Source organism: Amblyomma americanum, chromosome 9 (genome assembly GCF_052857255.1).
Source record: "Amblyomma americanum isolate KBUSLIRL-KWMA chromosome 9, ASM5285725v1, whole genome shotgun sequence".
Taxonomy (NCBI): Eukaryota; Metazoa; Arthropoda; class Arachnida; order Ixodida; family Ixodidae; genus Amblyomma; species Amblyomma americanum.
This window is the reverse complement of record NC_135505.1, coordinates 98,752,408-98,776,263: the sequence shown is the minus strand read 5'-3', so window position 1 is coordinate 98,776,263 and position 23,856 is coordinate 98,752,408. Positions and strand designations below refer to the sequence as shown.

General features: G+C 44.4%; 1 protein-coding gene across 2 annotated transcripts; it reads left to right on the top strand.

The window, feature by feature from the left end:
• Positions 1-113: 113 nt before the first annotated feature.
• On the top strand, positions 114-19,004 carry Rab21 (RAS oncogene family member Rab21). 2 transcript variants are annotated; one of them, XM_077636553.1, is made up of 5 exons: positions 114-638; positions 4,528-4,587; positions 6,875-6,982; positions 10,207-10,414; positions 14,620-19,004. In XM_077636553.1, the coding sequence occupies exons 1-5, from the start codon at positions 501-503 to the stop codon at positions 14,748-14,750; spliced, it is 645 nt and encodes a 214-aa protein (XP_077492679.1). In that variant the 5' UTR covers positions 114-500; the 3' UTR covers positions 14,751-19,004. The 2 variants fall into 2 exon arrangements, with proteins under 2 accessions (XP_077492679.1, XP_077492680.1); XM_077636554.1 differs by lacking the exon at positions 114-638 and adding an exon at positions 1,457-1,609.
• Positions 19,005-23,856: the final 4,852 nt, after the last annotated feature.

Genomic DNA, 23,856 nt, shown 5'->3' with positions numbered 1-23,856 from the left:
AAATTATTTGCAATTTGAACTTGGTTTTAAATTAAAAAAGACCGCTACTCAAGCAAGTGACAAAAGCTGCGATATTCCCGAAGCCTCGCTACAGGCCTGGCGGCCGAAACGACACCTTCATTGATCTTGCCAAGTCTCTCAAGAGGGGTTGTGCTCGAGCTGATTTCGGTGGCTAGCTTGTTCCTTTCAGTAACGGAAGAAAAAATCAGAAACACCCCAGAAAACGAGAACCCGCATCTTATCACTCGCCGCCGACGCGCGCCCATTCGCGGCTGTCAAACTAAGTGTTACTTATTTTTCTGCCTCGGAACGGAGTGTTTCCCCCGATGACGCCCGGAGTCGTCAGCGGCTCCAGCTACGCCAGGTGCTACGACCACGACGCTTCTCGCCTCTTCGTCGTGTAGTGGCAGCGGACGCTGCTGGTGCTTCAAGTTTCGAAGCGGTAGAGAAGGGCCCGTCCGTGGCTGGTGTCGTGAGAGACGATTTTCCGCTCAACACCGATGGCGCACGCTAATGCGTCGGGACGCAGTTACGCCTTCAAAGTTGTGCTGCTGGGCGAAGGGTGCGTGGGCAAGACGTCGCTTGTGCTCCGTTATGTGGAGAACAAGTTCAACGACAAGCACCTCTCCACGCTACAGGTAAACAAGCTCTCCCTCGCTTGCGCGCTAAGTCGCACGTCCGCTCTGTGCTTGAAGAAGCAAAGAGGCGCCTTTTGTGGCTCGTGCGATTTCTTCCTACTTGTTCGTACGTGTATAGTAACTACGTTACGCCGTTAACCCATTTTCCTTGCGTATGCGTGCCGTGTTCATCTGAGCGATATCTTGTCTTTGTGCGTGTGTTGTGGAAGGGAGGCTGAAAGTCGGGATTGTTTGGCTCCAGCATAACGGTCCGGGTCCGCGCAAACCATTTCTCAAGGACAATACAATCGCCCTGCAAACCGCCCGGGAAATCCGCCCATTCGGCTGTCAGTCACACCCAAGCCGAAACTTTCCGGCAGACGGGGATGGGCAGCCCGGTGCATATTTCGTTGTGTTCCAGGCACTTCGAAAATGCGGAAAAGAACAGCGCCAACGTTCGCGTTTTTAAGCGATCTCTCGAGTTTCAAATTGGGTGTAAGTGCTTCATGTGTAACCGGGAGTATGTTGCGAGGACGACACGATACGCTGTCACTTGAAAGAACTGTCGCCGAGAATGGTTCTCGTTTAGTATGAATCCCGGGCTTGCGCAGTTTCCGGGCATTGTAGTTGATCCTAGTAAGTTAGCGTAAGCACACCCATGTCCCGTTCCCCTTTCTGCCGTATCATCCATCACTGGTTGTTGAACGAAACCGGCAGGCGATTGTCTTTGCCGCTTTATCACGAAGGTTGCTAAGGAAGGGCTTATTGCGATAGCGGTTTTATCCGCGCTGATCGAAGCCTACTACGAGCTTACGAATAGCTTGTTGCCATCGGCAGGCCGCATTGTTTCATAGATGGAGAGGCCGCAAGCGCGCGCTCTCCTGGCGATGTGTACCCGTTTCATTCGGTTTCGTCACCGGTGCAGTGACATTGGCGACGCGCTATTTGCTATTTCATCTCTCGCTGCCGTTTTGCTGCTTAGCTGGTTTTTCGTAAGCGATGTTTGTGCGGTGCGATTTGCGTCAGTGGGCACGCATCGCGCAGTAGTTGTGTGGCGTGCGACGCGGAACGGTTTGTCTGGAGCCCAGTGCATGCGGGCTGGCGTGTATTTGCATACTCCGTCGATCAACAGCCTCCAGCATTGAAGTGTCATGGAACTTGAAGTTTATGGTAAAACAGATAGGTGAAAGTAAGAGGACAAGTGACGAGTGACATTGTCTGGAGGAAAACACCTGCATCATTGTTTTTTTCTGTATTCTAAAAGCTGCAATAAACAGCTTTTAGGGAATTCATTTCGTCATAGTGTCTCGAAAGCTGTGCAATATTTTGAGCACTAAAAGTTTCTGCAGTGTCAACTGTTCCAGTTATTTTTGAACGTGCGTTAAGGCATTTTCTCTGGCTGATAGTTAACGAGCACGGGTTTTAATTGCCGGTACTGTGTTTTGTTGCGTGCTGCCTTTGTTGAGAGGGAAGTGTGTTAATAGGCACCCAGACAGCAAAGCCGCTAGGCCTCATTGCATCGTTATCTCCTGTCTGAGTGGCTATCTAAAGGTCGGGTCTCGGATCACTTAATCTCTTGCCATTGCAGCAAGCTCGCTGTCTGAGAGACCGCTGAATTTCTAACTGCAATGTCTTATGGCTATGTGCTACATTTGGATACCTTCACCAATTCGTGCATATTTTTTAGCAAATCTTTTGATGAACATTTGCCGGCGAAATGACTGTAGCCTTAGATAAGGATCTACGCCCTTATCTAAAGCTTAAGGATTTACATCTTTGAGTCATCTCTGATGTCTGAAGGATGTAATTGCTGTGAAAGTAGATATCAGGCCCTCAGGAAAGGAAGAGTGAAACAGGCTAGAAGAAAGTGAGAAATACAGGTCTGCCATGATCATTTTGGGCTCAGGTGTCAGTGCTATCCTTAGTAAGTTTTGTGGCTATTTCGTTGCAGGTACTACTAGCTGTGAGGGGGGTGGCTATGCGAGGATTGGAAACTCGCATCTCACACAATAAAGTACACATGGCACTTGGTCTGCGAGGGAAATCAGTCCGCTGGTGAATGCAAGGAATGTCGGCTCAGATTGAATCACGAATCGCAGTTTTAGAAAACTTTTCTCTTAGCTAATGAAGTTAGAAAAACTGAGAAATTATTGCTAGGTGGAATGCAAGGCAAAACAAATTCCGAGGGAGAAGTCAAGAAATCTGCTTTGTGCATCATGTTGCCTTGGAAGCTCGGATTTCATTCGTTCAGTTCGCTTTCATTTTACATGTTTTAAGAATTTTTCTTTTTTTTTTAACTGAACCTATAATTTATCCATATCTTCTTCAACTTCTTACATGTTGTTTATTTTTTGACCGGCTGAAGATGTTCTCTCCTTCCCCATGTATTACACATCACTGCCTCCTTGCTGGAATGTGTTTCTTTCGTCTTCAGTGACCTTTGAATCTTGGCTTCAATGTTCTGAAGGGAAGACTGAAATATTGGCTTGCCTAAAATTATGGCAAAGCCACTAGTAATGTCAAGTGAAACCAATACTGTAACGACACATTTGTACAGCTTATTTAAGGAATATCGTCTTGCCTGTGATGACGTACGCACCAGTTTTTTAAATTCTGCAGAATGAGTAGGGCGCATATGGTCACGTGTCTAAGCGGTGTCAAGTGCCTTGCTTGACCTGTGATGGTCACTGACAGCTGTTATTGTATGTAATTGAACTTCTGTTGTGGCTTCTAGGGGCTGCACAGAACAATCCTTCTTCCTTCACTACTCCTGTTCTCAAAAAATCACTCTGTCATTGTTTGTCAATGGTTGCTTATAGGCAAACATGCCTTTGTGTGTACAATAAGTTATTGAGGCAAAAGCTATATGGCTATATGTAAGTTAGTTGGTTCATTACGTTTATGCCTAAACTAAAAAGTGGTTTGGTTAATGGCAAATTCTGCTGGTTGATCCAGAGACTGTTCTTTCCTGTGCAGATGAGTCAGCTTAGCCGATTGTGTTTGTGGAAAAGAAACGTTTGCACTTATAACAAGTTGCCCTAAGTCCATCAATGAAACTTGGATCATGTATCAAACTGCACATGTGTAGAAAACAGAGTCGAAAATGGCCGTTGTTAAGTTGGCTGGTGGAATTTGTTAACTACATTTCTAAACTGTTTACAAGGTCCAAATATTAACATATGTTATTACGATATAAACTCACATCAGCAGTCTAAAGTTTATGGAATACACTATTACTGAAAAAACAATTTTACTACCATCTGTGCATGCCAGTTTGAATAGGTATATGTGTCTGTGCAAATTATGTAGTGTACTGTTAAAAATCTCTAGCAGTGCAGCCTTGGTGCTAGGAAATGAAATTCATTCACTAAAGTCACGTTCAGTAAACGTTGAACGCAGCTTTTCAGTTGGCCTCCTATTATATTGCCGCAAACCTTTGTAATGTCTGTCTTTTCATTGTTCAAGGCCGCAGTGTTTGAGGTTACCATAGATATTGTCAACCACGCCTTACCTCAGAGGTTCATTATCAACTTTTAAATTCAGTGTGGCTTAGAGTGGTGGCCAGTATAATCCTCGACGATCTTTTAGCATGCTTGCTGCTATCGCCACTGCCGCGTTCAGTTCTTTTTGAGGGCACAGGTCTGCCCAATAAAAAAGTTGCTTTTGAAAACCTTCAGCTGTCTTCTTGGTGCTTGACTTGTGTTGCCACCGCCACATGGCAATATTTTTGACAATATTCTAAAATTGAAAATGACTGAGATGCTGTGGAGCGTGCCTTTGATTACTTTTGCAAAGTACGCTGCGCTGTTTGTGAATGACAAATCTTTTCAATGTGCTCGTAATTTTCTGCAGTTCTGAAAAGAAGTCTGTTGACCAAATGCATTTTCTTTTGCTTCTTTTCCTATTACAGGCATCTTACCTGGACAAGCGATTGAATATAGCTGGTGAGAGGGTCCATTTGGCCATTTGGGTAAGTTTCAACAATAGATGCGCGGTCAAGAGGCACCAGAGAGATCGTGATAACACAGATGCTTACTTGCAGCTGAAATTTTAGTCTGGATTATCTATGAAAATATACGCCGCAAACACCAAAACAACTCAAGGGTCATGTGTTATTCATAAAGGTACCTACTTAACGTGTACGAGTTCCTTGCACATCACACCAGCCTTATCAGTAGGGTAAGGTTTCTTGTATTGGTTATTTTCACTGGTATTTCTGATTGAGACTACGGTTGAAAGTCGAACTTGTGTCATCTTGGTCACTGCTTTCTCTCTTTGCCACTTCTTGACCAAGAGTACGTGCAAACTATCCCGGCAATCCACTTTTTAGTTGAATAACATTGGAAATAGGTATCAAAAGTGCATTGCCTGGAATTCTGGGAGTTTAGAAAGTTTTGAGAGCATACATTTGGGAGCAGGTCCTGCGTAGTAAAGTCATTTCTAACTGAAGCTCTGATTTATGACTCATTTAAGTTTAGGTTAGGTTGGGTTAATTAAGATAACCATGACTGAACACCAGCAGAACATTCTAAACACTATACCATCATTGGAGTGGCAAGACCAAGACCATTGGACACTGGTCTCGCATTGGGGCAGAAATATTTCAGAATTTCGGGCAGATAATGGTAGTGGAGGTTGCATTGCATGTGTTTTAAGCAACGCATCTGTAACATCACAGAGGAACTCGTAGCTTCAGATTTAAAGGTTCCTTTTTCGGGCATGCGTACTTATGTGCTATCACCAACAAAAGTTTACGGCACGTGGCTGTGCGGAAAAAATTTATTCCTGCACAGTCAACCAAGCAGTTGCATATAATGTATGAAGATACTAGGCTTCTACATGGTCCTTCCTCTGGTAACAATATCAGGTGACTGGGTATCGAGGTGGAGCTACAGTAAGTGTTTTTCCAAGAAATCACGTCTTGCAAAGTTTTGCTGGCGACTGTATATATGTTCATATGTATTTACATACGTACCCCCCTGAAGCCTGCTTCGTGGCAGCCGGCCCACCTGCCCACCGGGTTGTAGGCAGCCGGCCAGGTTTGCACACCTGGTAGGCCTTCTCCATCGCCTAGATGAAGGCCTTCACCCAGGTCTTTACCCCGGGTAAAGGCCTTTAAGGTGAAGGCCTTCATGGTAAAGACTTTCTGCACAAAAGTAAGGGCCTTTGAGGTGAAGGTCTTTTGGTCAAAGCCTTTAGTTGAAAGGGCTGTAGGTCAAAGGATGCTTTCGCATTGACAGCATGTAAGGACCTTAAGTGCCCACTATAACTAGTGCTGCTTCGCGATATTGCGCACTTAGCTACGCTAAACCGTCTGCTAATTTCATTTACAAGGTTCTTTAATGATTCTGGGGTTTAATGAACCTGGGGTTCTTTAATGATGTCAGTACACGTCAAAGAACCCCAGGTGGTCGAAATTTCTGGAGCCCTTCTGGGCGTCTCTCATAGCCTGAGTCGCTTTGGGATGTTAAACCCCCATAAACCAAACCATACCATTTACAAGACTTGGTTTGCATGTGACGTTGGATCACTGAAACCTGCTGCCGCTAGCCAAAAACCCAGGTAACTCAGTGCTGAGTAGTGTGCAGAGTGCTGTGGTTGCCATTTACTTTTCATTTTATCCCTTCTCCCATTTTTTCTTTCTTTTTTTTTACTGTCCAAAGCAGTAACTTCCCGTGTCTGGAGTTATATGGGAGTTGCAACCTGTAACGAATTGATACAGGAGCCTACGATTTCGTCAGGCTGTCATTTGTGGTAGCATTTCTTTGGCCCTTCAGCAGTGCTTAAATACTTCATGGGGATGATGTCTGCCATGTCCAATTAGAAAATGAACAAGAGCTGCCCGTTATGCGTTGTAATGCATTTTGCGTTTCGCCACAAAATGAACTTCTGCAACTGGAGCAAGTGTCGTGACAGTACAGATGACGTGACTTGGTCATTTTGTGGACTGATGCAGTCAAAAGAGAAAAAAAATGTCATTAGCCAGCAACCACATCCGGCACATTGCACAAACGAGCCTACCAGTCTTCCACAATATTTATTGCTCTCATTTTTTTATGCTAGAGGCATCTCGACGGTGAATCCATTTCAAAACCCTGTTTTATATAAACCTGCATGTGACACAATAATTATTGCTCTCATATTTTTATGGTAGAGGCATCTCGACGGTGAACCCATTTCAAAACCCTGTTTTATATAAAAAGCTGCTATGTGAGGATGACAGTTTTATCATTTCTAATCATTCCGACCACCTGCAGGACACGGCAGGCCAGGAGAAGTTCCACGCGCTGGGGCCCATCTACTACAGGGACAGTAATGGAGCAGTGCTGGTCTATGACATCACGGATGAGGGGTCCTTCCTGAAGGTGAGATGAGCCAAGTGATGCACCACAGAGCCATGCAGCATTTCAAGGGAAACTGAACAGCTTTCTTGGAAATTTTTGCAAATGCCAGTGCGAGACAGTCTTGGCATAATTCTGAAGTGCTTGCAGTTCAGCTGGTCGCAGCTTTTGTGTATTTTTTTATGAATTTTTTATTTCGGTCACCTTCTGTGATCACATGTATGTTTTAATTTTGTGCTGTAGTGGAGGAATTTATATCCTTCAGCTAGCAGAATGTGCTTGAAGGACAGATTGAGGTCGACCTGTGTTGACTGAGTATGGTATTCTAACTGCAAAGATACTGCTCTCACCAAAAGCACTTTTACAAGCTAGAAAAGAACAAAAAAAAGTAAAATGCAGGTGACATCATCACCGACCGATTTCGAAACTATTCTGCAGGGCACGGATCCCTGAGTCCAAGCTGCACTGCCATTCACTTCAAAACAGTGATCATAGAGTCCTTTTCGGTGTAGACTAGAGTTTTAATAGAGTGGCAAAAAAAATTATAGATGCAATTTTCTCGGCAGTTGTGTCCATTGCTGTCAGACAAACATTGACAATGCCAGAAGGAGCTGTAGAATCAATTTTCACGGAAAACAAAGATTCAATAAAGTTGTCCCCGTAATATGCGTTGTGAGGCTAGTTGGTCCATTCTCAAATTCTTTTTTGCGCACACAAAGACGACACAATGAAGGCATTGTGTCTTTATTGTGTCGTCTTTGTGTGCAAAAAATAACTGAGAAAGTCCCCTATGTCCATACCTTCTTGTGTGTACTTACCTTTATCCATCTTTCTTTTTTATTAGTTCTGACCGCTGCAAGTCTCGAATAATAACCTTGCCGTGATTTGCATTGAACTTCATACATTTCAACTTACGAAGCTCGTGAAATTCTAAATCCTGTTCAGTTTTTGCTAAATGCGATGCACTAATAGGGCGAGTCTTGGCAGTTTTATATGTGGTGTAGCCTGTGCAGAATGCTGGATTTGCTCACATAATGCACCTGTTTTTTTTTTGTTTTTTGCGGAAAAATTGACATCAGTTTGGGTGGAGGGTTCATTTAGAGGAGTGTAATGTATCTTTTTGTAAGTCAGAATTTCATATCCATCCGTCTGTTCACCCGTCCATCACCATATCATCAAAAGTGCGCGCTTGGCAAGTTGCATCCCCACGGCACCTGCTTTCGCGTTGCTGGTGTTCAGCTTTGTTCAGTTCAAAGGTGTTTGCTGTATCACAGTGCAAGCCAAAAATTTTGTGATAGTCGATGGCACCAGTCATTCATGGCCAGAAAAACCGAACATGTTGAACACAGGCCCTAAAGGCCGGGTGGGCATTTTTTTTGTGAGGTTAAAAGAAAAGGTAAATATTCAATGACAAAAGTGGGAGGATGGGTTCATTATGTGAGTAACTGTGGTAGAGTCTGTCAAGTGAATCTAAAAAGAAGAAAATGAACGAGAAGCGGGCAAGGAAAAAGATAGCTTTGCGGGTGGCAGTTGGAGAGAGGGAAATCCCCCTAAACACCATCTGCTACAGTTGGTGTTTAGGAGGATTTAAATGTCAAACCAATTTAAATGCGAGAACATTACTTGGTTCATTGTGTGAAAAACTTGCCATCATCAGAAACCCATGGCCGAAACACTGCACGCAAATGACATTGCCCCTCCTGGAGCTATCCCCAGGTACCTCAAAGTGGGATTGAGGTGTCCACTGACTCAGGGTGCCAGTTATGTGCCTGTCCTTTTCTCAAAATCAAGGAAGTTTTAATTTTCCTGATTAAAAGAAAAAGGAAAGGCTCATGACTTCCTCAGTTTGTAATTTGAGGCCACCGCCTGCTCAAATTGAGGTATTCACTTACCCTGTGAGCCATTTACTCTTGCCCTCACATTTACATGCTTATATGCCCCATAATTTTTTCAAAAATCCTTCTCTTTCAGCCCAGAGAGTTCGTTTTTCAGTGATTTTTGCTGCCACACCGTTTTTGGCGTCTCTTGTTGCATTTTAGGTTTTTTTTTCTTTTTGCTGCTTGAAGAGAATTGAAGGAAATGCAGGTTTGCGAGCCAATGCCATTTAATCTTGTGCCATTGTAGGCATTTTCACTTGTTTCAAGTTTCACTAGTGTGGGAACGGCATTCAGTGAGGTGATTTCTTCTTGGCCAGTGGGCATAACAGACTAAGGACACAAAGACTGAAGAAACAAGCAGGCAAAAGAAATCATGAGTTAGCCCGAACTTCAGTACTTTCCAGTCATGTGATTTGCAGTACCTCGTGCTTGCTTTTTCTTAGTTTCTGGCGGTACACTCCTGTCACGTGGGCACTGCAAAGACCTTTGAGGATCTGGTCCTTATGTTCAGAGATGCACGGTGCGCAGTTAAATGTCAAAAGTTACATGCCGCTAAGAGGTTCTGAAGCAAATGCGTGGTAAGAGATAGAGAGCCTGTGAACGAGCACCATACAGCATAGAAAAGTAAAAGCAGAGAATAAAAAATCTCTAAGCAGCTATAAATGCTTTGAAAACATCCTATAAATATAGAAGAGGTTCATCAGTTTTAACTTTTTTGGATGGGCGTTGATATTTTGTGCTCACATGTCAAGACGGTAAACATGTTGCAGCAACAGTAAGTGCCCACGGTGGCCAGTGCAATAAACAAGCCCTGTTACCGTGAATGAGGGAGCTGTCGGTTAGCCGCCTGCTGTGGACTTACGCAGGGACAAGGGCTTCAAGGGCAGGGATTTTACGGGAAGTGGAACTAACGGTGACAAGGGAGGAGGATTTCTCCAAGTGGCGGACCGACAACAATAAGAGCAGGAGCAATCTCTGGTTCCTGCTCAAAAATACCTTACATGAGTTCTTATAGTATACAGCGAGCCCAAATTACTCCTTTATGGCAAGTGTGCGAAATAAAAAGAAGGTAAGGCGAAATAAACTTGTAAGCTGATTGAATGAATAAAATAGTACTAACTTTAATTTTAAAAATCACTTAAGCCACCTTATACGCAGCAGTGGGTGCTAAAGCTCAGCGACTGTTACTTCTGAGCTGCACTGTCTGTGTAGTCGGGTTGTTGCTCCTTTGGTGAAAAGAGGCACCTTTGAAGGAAATGTCTTAAGGATCGCCGTGTGACAGGGGGTATCAGTTGCAGCCGAGAAAATGAATAAAATGGGAGGAGTCCTAGTTATTGAGACGATGCATGCATTGCCTCCCCTCCCCCTCAGGTGAAGAACTGGGTGAAGGAGCTGCGCAAGATGCTGGGCACAGACGTGTGCCTCACCATTGCGGGCAACAAGGTGGACCTGGACAAGCAGCGCAACGTGTCTGCGGCGGAGGCGGAGGAGTACGCCGCCTCCGTTGGGGCCACCCACTTCCACACATCGGCCAAGCTCAACCGGGGCATCGACGACCTCTTCCTCGACCTCAGCAAACGTGAGGGGCCACCCCCCCCCCCCCTTACTCACTCACAGTTTCCTTTTGAAAGGGAACTACAGTGAATTTTTGGTTAGGGATTGTTTATGTGCACGCATGCATGCGTCGTCACAAGCCAGGGTCAGTGCGATATAACAATTCTTTCCCAGATGTATTCAACTTTTGAATTTCTTGCCCTTCTCCATTTGGCTGAAGTGTAAGGCATGGGTGGTGGGAAGTTGAACAGTTGCTTAGACTTGGGAATGAATCACTGGTTTACAGTGACCCAGGTCTCCTGCACTTGCCCTTTCTTGTACCAATATCGTGTAATCTCGTGTAAGGGCCGCAGAAATGAATGGGCAACACCCTGTTTTGAACTATATAACAGAAAAAAAAAAATACGGTTATACTTTTTTTTTAAATATCTGTATGGGCCGCGCCTTCAAGATCACACCCGAATTATTTTGAAGTGCAGCCCTTACACGAGTTTATATTATATATGGTAATCTGAGCTGAGCCTCTACTACGTGGTTATCATTCCCTTCCCTTGGTAACCACACTGGGAAACACCCTGATCTCTGTTTACCGTTGTAGTTTAAGTTTTGCAGTGTGCACGAGTTCGCTGCAGTAGTGCTGTTTAGTGTTGACTGTAGTACTTGTGCTAATAGTAGTACTAGTAGTAGCGGCAAAAGACGACTTGGGACAGGATCAGCAGATCACTTTGCGACTAAAGGCATGCAAATATTTAAAAAATTTTGGATATGGATCAATTATTATTCATTTTATATACATACTCATTCAAAAAGCAATCTTTATGTATTTCAAGTACTCGGCAGGGCGCAAGTGTTCAGCATGCACTAAATGTCCAAAAGTTATTCGCAAGAATTGGTTCTTTTTGCACGTGCATGTTCAGGTTGGTTGTGCACAAACGATTGTTCACAAATGTTTTTCTTGCATAGACTGCCACTTTGTGTTCAGTTTTGTAGTACTTCAACTGCGCAAATCAAGGACACGGATACAGTCAAACCTCAATATAAGGAACCTCGATTTAATGAAATTCGCGAAGTAAACAATTTTTTCTTTTCCAAGTCCTTTTGAAATCCTTGGGTTTTTTTCACAATTTAACGAAGTAGTTTTATACTACATTTTCGATTTAACAAAGTCCTTGCACATTGCATGAACGTAGCTGGAGCCTCTCTGACAAGCAGATGAAAATGAAATTTAGCTGAGACAGACCGCGGTTTGCATGTGCCCATCTATGCACAAATGTTGCCGGTGGGCTGCAATCTGTAGAGCAGAGCACGAGCAGAACGTACCGCTGCGCCATCTGTCGTGTAAACCTACAGTGGGCACGCTCCACCACTGGCCACTGGTGTAGTGCGGCGAAGCCTGCAGCCTGCCATCAGCGCGGACATGGTCGGGCAGGGCATGGTGTTGGGGGTTCGATATATCCGTTTTACGCGAAAACGTGAAGGCCCCGTGTCGCAGAAAAGCTGGTGTCAGCGTTGCCGATGGCGTGACCGAAAAATTAGGATGAGTCGAAGAGGCGGCTGTTGCAAGAGGCGGGAGTCCCATAGATGGCACTAGCCACACCAGCGGCGCATCGGAAACCCCTGACCCTCGGTTTGCTAGTCAGACATGCTACCGCTAGGCCACGCAGGCACATTCGTACGGCTTGGTTAAAGTGGGGCTTTATATTCATGTCATGTGATCTTTTACGTGATGATCGTGATTGCAAAAGAGGAAACGGTGTCCATGTCTGTATGCATGAGAGAAACCACTGTCATGTCATACCCTTCAAGGCGGAGCTTAAATGTCCCCCTAATTTTTTTTCCTGCTCTGTTATTTTCGGTCGGCAAAGTCCGTAATGCTCATTTTGACCTTTTTTCCCTCAATATGTCACCAATTGGTACCTTTTGAATAGCATCATCAGTGAACGCCTGGTGGTTTGCATATTCGTATCGTCCGCCGCAGCTTGAGAAATTGTTCTCGTCATCTCGAACCATAACGTGTTGTATATAACGCAGTCTGGCCAGGATATCTTTAAAATTTGTGTCATTGCAAAATCCAGATCAACCTTAATCATTTAATCGAAATTCTATTTTGTTTACTTGGCGCGATCTATCAGATGTGTTCCAAGAACTTGTACCTATATTTGGCCTGCTGAAACATAGGAACCTCGACCTAATGAATTTCACCATTTTACGAAGTTTTCGGCTGCGAGTATGACTTTGTCATGTCGAGGTTCGACTGCAAATGTATTGGACTGCCTTCAAAGCAGACAGACAAAACAGAAATGTGTGGAGAACACTAAAAGAAAGTCCTGGAAATACTTTGCTTGGGGCACCAGCATCAGTGGCACAGTGCAAAAGGTGTAATTCCCCCGAGAGCTAGACACAGAAATGACCACTTTTGCCAGCAACCGCTGTGCATACTTACTGCAGTTTTGAATGCCACATTTTAGTGAAACTTCACTCAACTCTCATTGCACAATCGCTAAATGTGCAGCACATTGGAGATCAGTGCGTGAAGAGAAATTGTTCTCGTCATCTCGAACCATAATGTGTTGTATATAACACAGTCTGGCCAAGATATCTTTAAAATTCGTGTCATTATGAAATCCAGATCAACCTTAATCATTTAACAAAACCTTGCCACAGGGTGGCATGTGATTTTTTTGCACATTTCTGCTTTGGAAAAGGTGGGGTTTCTCATTGTATTAAACCTGATATGGCACTCCATCCAGGAATACTTTTCCCTCACTTTGTCAGGGTCTTCTGGGATTATGAGAAGGCAGCCACTGCATCCTCGTAAATAATGTAGTCAAATCTCGGTAATATGAATCTTGCGGGGCGGGGGCACTAACAGATAAACTACCTGGAGTACCTTGCACTCTTCCGCGCACATCATCTGCATCATCCAAAAAAAAAAAGAACTGTGCAGTTAAAGGAAACTGCAACAAAACTTTTTAAAACTGCACTTCTTCGTAACACCCCCTAATCACACTCCAGCTGCGGAACGGAATGATTCCAAACTGGTGCCACTAGGTGCTTCCATTAGTAAAACAAAAGCAGTGCAACTAAAGGCTTATAAAAAAGGTGCTTAAACAGACTTCCTTTTACTGAAAAAGAACGATGGATATTGTGGCAGCCCTGACGAAATTGTATGCGTTACTGCAATCAGGAACTACAAGCTGCGCGGCCTGTTCGGCTTTCATAATTTCGTGCGTAAATGCGGATCAAGTTAACCTCCCCCTTGGGCGTCATAAGCGTGGAATGCTTGTATACAAATTGACTTCACTGGCTGTCTCTGCACGTGGCTGACACATTGTTGACAAAGTTGACAAAAACACAGAAGGAAGAGAGACACGATGGTAAGCTCAGGCACGGGCAGGCAGCCGCTTTGGCTCTCGACCTACCATGTGCTAGCCATCCCGGTTAGCTAAGTTGGTAGAGCAACTGCTCCAGTGAAGCGATGGACCCGGGTTCGAACCACAGACCACGGTGAATTTTTCTTCCACTACGAAGTTTGTATGGAAGCTGTATAGCTTTCCGTGGCCATATGGCTGGGCTTGAGTGAAGGCCAAGTAATTAGTACTCCCTTATTACAGACCCATAAAACGCCGACTTCAGCAGAGTAAACCCCGTTTTCTGGAATGCCTCTATCACTGTTCGCCATGTACCGCCGAATTGTATTCTCATTACTGACTTGTGTAACAATCTTGCGACTCTTTTTAAAAGATTTTGGAGCTTCCTTTCTGACCTTCATCCTGTTTAAGAGTGAGAGATCTACTTCTTGGGGTACAACTTCCAATTTCGATCTGGATGAGACAGTGACCTTCAGTGCCTCACAAGGTCAAACCTAATTTAACTGCGTGGTGGTATGGCCCAAGGTATGGTAGTATGACCACGTGATCATATGACAATGAGCATTGGGTACCTGACCTTTGACCTTGACATTTGATTTGAGACAGTGGGCACCACATCGACAGTGACCTTCAGTGCCTCACAAGGTCAAACCTAACTTAACTGCATGGTGGTATGGCCCAAGGTATGGTAGTATGACCACGTGATGATATGGCTATGGCCATTGGGTACCTGACCTTTGACCTTGACATTTGATTTGGGATAGTGGAGACCATGCTTAACAGAACTTCCGCTCGTATAGCCAGGTTCCAGCCACATTGAACCCCAGCCATTTTTTTTGTGATCTCCTCTTGCTTGCAGGAATGATGCAAGTGGCAGATGCAAATGACGAGCAGCATCGCAACAGCCTCGGTCGCGGAGGGAACTCCCGGCGCACAGTCGTCATCGTGGACGACAGCCCTGTGCAGAAGACCAGCTGCTGCGGCGGTTGAGTTGGGCGTGCTGCCACTGTCGTCAACGTTGTAAAAGTGCTGCATCGTTTTTTGTTTATCCTCGGGAGTGGGGGGGAGCCCTCCTTCACCTCCCGTATGTCCTCTTCGCTGCCGCTTCTTCAGCGCAGAACTGTCTCACTGCAGAATGCGCCAACCTGTTTTAAAGCCTCGAGTGAATTTTTCCTATCCTTTTTTTCTGCCCAGAGACTGATTTCTTGTATCCCGTCTCCCTCGGAAGATATGCACACAGCGTGCTTCACTGAGAACCACTCGCCCCCCTCACCGTATTCCCCTATCTTTGTTTATCGTTAAACCTTCAGAGCTTAACTTCGATGCACGCATGTGTGTTTCTGCGTGTGTGCGAGTGCGTTCAAGGACCATTGAAGCAATGGATGTCTTTTACTATATCTGCATTCTTTTTTTTTATCTTGCCGTCTTTATGCAGCGTTAGGTTTGCTGTTCAGCGACTATAGATGTTTTTTGTCGGCTAGCTCTGTTTCAGTTGGCAAGTCACTGTAACGTTTGAGTGTACAAGAATCATTTGTGCGAGAAGTAGATGGTCTGGGTGTGGCCTGAGTGCTTGATTAAAAATGGGATGAGTGGTTGCACGATGGTTTCGTGGATCTCGGGTTGGTTTAGTGGGGCGCTACTTGCTGCCGCCCCACTAACTACTTACACTTCAGTAACAGCTGCTGCGTCATCTTCAAATTCTGATGGCAGTTGAAACAAACAGTCGTATAGAAAGGTCTGTTTTATACTAAACGCCGAGACCTCCTCTGGACATACAGTATCCAAAAGACATTTTCAACTTTAGTGCAAAAGTAAGAGCAGAATTTGTTCTTGCATGCAGAATGACTGGACTGCTGCATTTCATACCGGCGCTAAGTTAACGTTAGGTTTATAAGCACAGTGCAGTTCTGAAACGTAACTCGCAACTGGGCAGCAAATTTTGTCTGAAATTGCTGGCAGGAGTGAAATCTTTGTTTCCTTCCTTTGATCCCTGATGAGGTTGTTTGAGACAGATTGCTTCACTACGCAGCATGCCAGGAGCTAGCCTTAAATATCACGGTTACGGCCCACGTTGCATGCAATGTTTTGCCACAAGCTTGTTGCGCAGATGCAGTACACGTGGTTTTGCGGCAGATTTGTCATTTGAGTGTGTGCACACTGAACGTGTGGTTTACAGTGGCTAAACAGTACCTTTGGATGCTACCGTGGATGAAACAGTAGGCTTCAAGCCATCATTTTTCATGCTGTTTTTGTTTATACTTTCTATTTTCGAAGCACCCCATTGTACTTCGCAATCAAAGTGCAAGGTAGCGTTCAACTGTAGTCGAGCGGCATCAACTTTTTCGACACATGCGTACGGTTTTGAGTGCACGTAAGAATAACTTATGATAATGCCTTCTATTAGCATGTGCAGATTGACTCGTATTTGACTGCAGTTTCTTGTATGGGTGTGTGCCCGTGCATGCCTTGCCGTTGGGACACAATTCACTTTATCTACTTTGCATAATGCAAGCAGTATGTCACCAATGTAGGGTTAAGCTGTAATGTTTCTGAAGTGTAAGCAGATTGCGTATTTTTGCCTTTAAAACTGAGCAAGTCAGTGGTTATCCAGTCTGGGGGTGCAACAAGTATTTGTGGAATTGTGCTGCGTTTAATTGAGAGCTGCAGTACTGTATTTATTTATTGAATTGCGGGGCAAGGGTACTTACTGGTAATGTCAGTAAAAATTTGTGCCTCATGTAATAACTGAATCATGATATTAAATGGACAATTTTCTTATTCTTCCACTCCGGTAAAAGCGACCCTCGTGTTACAATCGTGGTCGCATCATATTCAGCTAAATACGGTGCTTAGCAGTCGAAAACAAATGTGTACCAATGGCACGGCATGTTGGAAGACCAACATAGTCATACAGTTTATTTAGGTTGTGCACATTTAAGGCTTCCCCGCTGAGCTTTGGGAAGTCATTGCAGTCGCCAACAACAACAATTAAGGATCACTGCAAGCTCTTCCCTTGTGACAAATGCCTCGAACAACCACTTCGCAGCAGAGACTAGCCCTGAAGCAAGTCTTGCTCAATTTAAAGAGTAGAGTTCCAAAATGGCCAAGACGGGTGGGAAATCTGAAGTTCATGTTCATGCACGTGCTGTCGTGATGATGTAAATAAGTTTTGTATCTGAACCTAGCCTGTTAACTACGTGCTGTAGTCCTCAGCTAGAGGGGATCCTTCAGTGATGATTAACATATTTTGTAACTGTATTTTCGTTTGCAGAGTACTCCAACTGAGCAAAGGCTGCCAGTTCATTTATTCCCTTTTTAGAAGGACCTAAAATGATGTTTTAATGTTAGGCTTAGGTTAGACCTAAATGCATTTCACACAGCGTGCTGTTGGTAAGCGTGGAATCCAAATCTATTTATTTCTACGCACATGGAAGGAAGCTTGGAAAATACTGATAAATCGTCAGGACCGTAATCAAAAATGCCTGAACGAGAAAGTTTTCTGTCAAGCTTGCCAATTATGGCCATTACTGTGCCACGGACCTGGTTTTTCTCAATCCCAAGTGTCTCAAAACATTTCGCGCAGAGGAGTCTGTTACTTACACCTGCAAGCTGATTCCTGTATAGTTTCTTTTATAATGTTTATTCCAGGCTTGTCAAAACCTGTGCTCATGTGACACGTAGGTACCTGCTTACTAGTCGAACCTTGCGGGATAAGTTTCCCGACTTGCTGTATGCACAGCGCGGTACAGCAACACGTGGAATACCAAGTTGCATTGAAGGTCCAAAACTCTACCTACTTCTGTGTGACCCGTAGAAATGAAAAGCCAGTCTCTTTGCAAAAGGCTCGACAAAGTCAGCTGATGAGGCTCAGGCTCTCATTGGTCGGTTAACCATGAAGTATATTCACTTTAATTAGGCGTAAAGTGCAGTTTGGGAGAAGTGTCACATGCACATGGGGACCTTACACTTTTCACGCATTCATGTTTTGTGGCGGGTTAAGCCAGCAAGGGCACATGGAGGATCCATGCTTTGGAAAACGCACTGTTGCTGAAATTGTGGAAAGAGAGGCTACGGAGTTTTGACTGGTGTGCGTTAGTATCTGTTTAGACTTGACCATGGATGTATCGATAAAGGCTGTGCGTGATTTTTTTACTTGTGAATTCAAGGACGCTGGTTATTTATGTGTAAACTTGGCTGAGATAAGCAGGCAGCTAAGCTATGGAGAGTTGGTGTTTGTGTGTTTTGTATCTTGAGATGCAAGTTAGTACAGTTTTGAGACGAAATTCCACGAGCCTTCTACGGAGCAAGTGCACTCGGCATCTTCATTCACTTCGTCGAGTGGAGCTGTTCAAACAGGTTTGCCGACGCTACAGAATGTGTAAAATGCCAAAGCAACACTGGTTTAGAAACAGGAGCTTTCAAACGTCGTGCTTCTGAGTAACATACTTTATAGGAATGTTTTCAAAGAAATCTCTTGGAACTTGACTTCGTAAGCCTTATTTTCGAGCTCTGGCATTTCAAATGGACTGACAAATTTAGTGCATTGTTACAATTATTTCTTGCTTTTATTTAAACGCACACGCGTTCTTGCTGATAACAGCAGCTGACTAAAAAATTACTGTGCAAATTTTATGTCTCTGTAGTAAATGAATGTGAGAATCAAGCTAGTGTTGTAAGAGAGGAGAAATGTGTTCCTGAAAGCATGGCAGTTGTCTTCAGTACATTCACAGTGTCCATAGATGTCAGTACGCAAGCTCAGTTTGTAGGAGTGTCATCAGCAAAAAAGAAAAAGCATGTGTAATGAGTTTCTTGCCAACATGCCTTCTGTACAGGCAGCCTCTGCTGAACCAACAACAGCAATGCTTATAACAGGGCACCTGGATGACATCTTTTCGAAAGCCTTTGAAAGAGAACAACTTGACGCTGAAGTCCCACCTAGCTGTCTCGGGGCATGGACAGAGTTGCAGCATGAGTTGTTCCATGATCCGGGCTCACAGGGCGTCTCAAGAGAGTGGCCTGTAGAATGTGCTTCATGAAGATTTCTTCTAGTGAGGACGTTTTCGCTTGCATCCATGAAACAACGAGGAAATGCCTGAATGCTGGCACGTGGTCTCTATGTTTGGTGAAATTGTGGTCAAATGTGAGTGTGTTGCAGTGCGCGAGTTGCAGAGACGCCTGCTGTTCAAAGCACTTTTTCGTAAAACCGTTTAAGCGGGCTATAATAATAAAGTTATGCATACATAACTTGCTGTGATTCTCTTTTTCCCGTTGCACGGCACTGTCAAATTAGGCCTAACTTGTGAACGAAGTTGGGCCCAAAGTGAATCTATGCTTGTTTCATTGTGCGGCACTGTCAAACTAGGCGTAACGTAAACCTGTAGTTTCTCGCTCATTGCACCTTCCAAGCAGTGGCTTGGCAGAGATGTGCTTAATCCATTTGTCTCAATATGAGAGGAGCATTCAGAAAAGACTAACATTTCCAATTCCAAAAGTCTAGCACTGCACCCATCTTCTGCCCCCAAAACAGGTCAGGCCACCAGGATGAAGGAGTTTTTGCTATGCAGTGACTTCCAGATTTCTGCAACCCGTCCATTGCATGTCACTGTTACACTAAGCCTAACCCATAGTCCTAGCCAGGCCTAACCTAATGTCAAACTAGGTTTATTTTGCACAGTGCACAAAAAGAAAAGACGGCCCTTTAAATTCGTGTCTATAGATTGATCACTGAATGAAGCTTGAAATGCACCTGATGCTATACTGCTATACAACGCTTTATCAAAACTGTGTTTACTTGCGTTGGAAGAGTGTGTCTACCTTTTCTGGTAAGACTTTGACCAGTAAGCGGGGGTGCATTAGGTGCTGCCATCTTGAATGGTTGGCTTCTGCAAATGAAATCTCGAGAGGCTGAACATGCTTTGGATGTAAGCAATTTGAAAACAGCCTGAATGTCTCGTATACTTCTTTTGGCCTTTCAAGAGCTCGTTAGCTGGTGCCACCAAGTGCAGGAATTAGCTGCACCTCTCAAACAGGCACCATATATGGGCTGAGGTTAAGACTGCACGTGGAGAGGCTAAAACAAATTTTAACTGCTGCTTCATGTTTTAGAAAAATGTTGTATGGAACATTACATTATGGTGCACTTGACTGCGCTCTACTCACTTCATTTGTTCAAATTAAATCTGACAACTTCACTGGGACTTGCATGAACTGCCGAGCATAAATAATATACTATTGGCTTGAGCTTAGCTTGCATGTGTTGTGCTAAGTACATGCTTAGGGCTCCTTCCTAATTTTTCGCAGTGGAAAATTTAAAATTTGGGAACTTAGAGCACGGAATCTGCAATAATCCGCAGGAAACACGAGACAAAAGATCTATCTTTATCTTTTTATGTATGCCTTGCAGCATACCCCAAGTGCACCTCCATAAATATGAAGGTGGCTGTTGCAATTCAGCGTCGGGCAATACCATGTTTACTTGCGTAATCTGCCCACCCAAACTTTTTACCCCCATTTTTGAAAAAAAGGCTGCGGCGTAACTCGACTAAGTCCACTTATGCAAGCGAAAGCTTTGTTATGAGTAGTTATGCTGTGTTGCTAAGCCAGGTTAGACTCAACATCTTTGTCCGTTGCTGAAGTCTTGGCAGAAGCAGTAGTGGCTGCCTCCAAAGCTCTTCGCTGCCGTCTTTCGGCATCCTTCAACCGCCGTTGAGCCAGTCGATGTTCCCGTGCTTTGTCGGTCTCTACCACTGGCTTGGCATGTTTAACTTCCCTGCTTCTATCTATATACTTAGCATGATTGGCAACATCAGCTGGATCATCAGACTCCGCCCGTCGTTTACACGACCGTCCCGATGGTATAGACCGTCCCGGCCGACTCGCTTCATCCATAGCGAGAAACTGCGAGGCAGCAGTGGCTATGCAAGTGCCTTCAACGAATTTTTTAATCTCCCATTGATGAAGACCAAAAATTTAAGGGGAAAAACAACATCCCCTATGCTCTTTGGCTCCGCCCCGTAGTGTCCTACATGTAGGACACCACTTATCTGCACAGGAGCTCTAGAAGTTCATTGTATAAGACCTTGCACCTGCCAGCGTAGGTTCAAGAGGCTCTAAACTTTCCCTGTGCATGCGTTGCATTGTGTGCATTCGGTTTTGCGCATTGCATGCATTCAGAAAGAGTCTCCAGTGTTCTCTGAAAACAGTGAGCAGTTCGACAGCATCAACCATATTGTGATTCCGCAAGTAAAGCAAACAAAATTTCGAGTGGCGCCGTAGTGGCTCAGTGGTTACGGCGCTCGGCTGCCGACCTGAAAGGCTCAGTTTCGATCCCAGCCGCGTGGGTCGCATTTCGATGGAAGTGAAATGCTAGAGGCTCGTGCACTCTGCAATGTCAGCGCATGTTCAAGAACCCCAGGTGGTCGAAATTATCCAGAGCCCTCCATTACAGTGTCCCTTATAACCTGGGTCACTTTGGGACATTAAACCCGATACGACAACAGCAAACAAAATTTAGCACGTTGACACAAGAAAACCACCACGTGTCATGAGAACTGTGACATTAGAGTCAGTGTCAAGTGTTTCAAGCTTTACACACGCAATAGGTAGCGCCTTTGCCTGATTCCCTACAGTGTAGGATGGCTCAGAAGTCTGTGTTGAGAAATTTCAATCAATAATAAGATGAATCTGAATTCTGAGGTGAAGTAAACATTACATACCAAAAAATATTTTATTTTTACATTTCCTGAACTTTGGGCATATGTATATGGATTAATTAAACTGCATTTAACTGAATACACTAGAAACCCAAAAAGTACTGGCAAATGACTATCCATAGGCCATTGCTATTAGAACTTTTCATGAATTGCAAACAAAAGTGATATTTCAAACGTACACATGAACCCTTCAGATGACGCAGTGTTCTTTTGCATGTTTAATAAACCTCGGTTTATTTAATATATATAACATAGAATAAATGGCAACAAAAACTTGCCTAAATGTACATACAAACATTTTCTTCCACCATTCATATCGCTATTCCTAAGTAAACCATAAAAAAAACTTGACTCAATACCTTAGCCCTGAGCTGGACAGGGACAACACACATAAAACATTCTAAAATATCCTGCAACAAATGTACTTTAGCAAGGGTTTTTGTAGCGCCATTAAGATTTGCGCAAAAACACCATGACACGCAGAAAGACAGGACGAGCATTTTGGTGCAAATCTTAATGGCATTACGAGGAACAAATGTAGAAGAGTGAAGTACAGTGGACGTACCACGCTAAGTGATTAGTGGCAATGTATGAGAGAGCACGGTTTCATTGGGTGCTTGGCAACACTGCCAGCCACTCCATTAGCTTAGCGGTCCTTTGAGGCACCTTCTGGAAGAGGCACATCGAAGATGATGGGCGCGTTGACTGGTTTGTACCGAAAGTCACAGATAGCGGCGTTCACGAACACTGTCTCACCATCAGTCGTCGTGCCATAGCCTGCAGTGAAAACAGCGAGAAAAGGCACAGGAATGGGGAGGGCTGCACCACAAAGCACTATTGCAATGACAAATGGGGAATACGAAGCACTACAGAGAACAGTCCACCAAAGCAAGAGCGGTTTTGCACACAGGCACTTGCCTAATGTGGCACCTACTTCATTATGTGGTGCTGACCGTATCGTGATACAGTAAAACCTCGATATATTTAAAAAAAAATGCAGGAAAATTGTATTATCCAGAAAAACGTATGATCGAAGCTGCCTGATTTTGAAAAATGTATGTTGAATGAGGTACAATAGCATTTAACAACGATTTCAGTCCACAAAAATGTCCATTAACATTTCTCAGCACAACTGAACAGCTCCTTTTCTAGTGCTCACAGAATTCAGAGGCCACATTTGCAGTGTCCTTAAATGCAGAAGAAACACTGCACCACATCCGATCCGTCGACGGCAGTGGTGAAAGTAGAGAGAATCCCTTCCTTGACGCTCTCAGATAGTGCGCCTCCCTTTTCCATAAGTACTGCGAAGAAGCCAGTGCAGAAATGGCCCACCTATATGTAGGCATATTTTTTATTTTGCTTCGCCCCTTTGCACCTAGGTACTGCAGAGAAGCCATGATGGCAAGGGATTGCCGTCATTGTTGCTGCATTCCAGAACTTTATGTCACATTGCCCCAGGTTCAGCCCACTCGCATGTTACGACATGTGCGGTAAGTCACTAAATGTACTATATGACCACAATTTGTCCAAAGTGTAAGCGAAGCAGCTGGTAAATTGTGCTTTGCGAGAAGGTATTAATCGAAAAAAAACTAGTGTAACTCTATAAAACATTTTTATTGCCAGCCATTTTCAACGTATGAACCGAAAACATATTAATGAAGTTTTACTATGCAATAGAACCCCACTATAGTAAACTTGAATATAGTAAAGTGAAACTGCGATCCCAATTTTGCCTTCATAGATGACTAGTAATGATTTTTTTTACAAGAAACCGGCTATAGGAAGAGCGTCTGGCCATGGCATCGTGGGAAGCACGCAGTCTAGGATCGCGAAGCCAAAATTTGGAGGGAAATGAATACCAAAAACGATAAAACGCCGCACTTTCAGAAGCTTAACCACCAGACTCCTAGCGAGAAGCCAACTTTTCAAATGCCTTGGTGGGGGGGGGGGGGGGGGGGGGGGGGGGGGGGGGGGGGGGGGGGGGGGGGGGGGGGGGGGGTGGGGGGGGGGGGGGTCGTGAGCAAAGCGGCGCGGCGCACATTGAAGGAAAAAAAAAAAGTAAAGCTTGCTATTAACACAGAAAGAAGGCACCGCCGAGAAAGAAAAGACAGTAAAGGGCAGTAAGGAGTAGCAAAGAAAAAAGAGGGCGAACGTTCGCTGCAGCAGGCAGCCGTGGCACTGTGCGGGCAGTTTTGCTGCACTTGACTGTGTTGCACGCTTTTTAACTACTGCCTCTGAAATGACACCGAGACAGCGGAAGACGATGCCATGTGCACACAAAGCTCTGGTTTTCCCGTGGAATAAAACTAGCGTTATACTCGCAGCTGCGTTCTATTCGTGCAAACGATACTTCCCACAGCACGTAAACGAAATGGAAAACGTAT

What these genes read in the sequence shown, in the direction of transcription:
- Rab21 (XM_077636553.1), top strand. Translation starts at nt 501, where the DNA reads ATGGCGCACGCTAATGCGTCGGGACGCAGTTACGCCTTCAAAGTTGTG. An exon ending in AGCACCTCTCCACGCTACAG is followed by an intron (nt 639 to 4,527) that starts GTAAACAAGCTC and finishes TTCCTATTACAG; the next exon opens with GCATCTTACCTGGACAAGCG. An exon ending in CTTCCTCGACCTCAGCAAAC is followed by an intron (nt 10,415 to 14,619) that starts GTGAGGGGCCAC and finishes TCTTGCTTGCAG; the next exon opens with GAATGATGCAAGTGGCAGAT.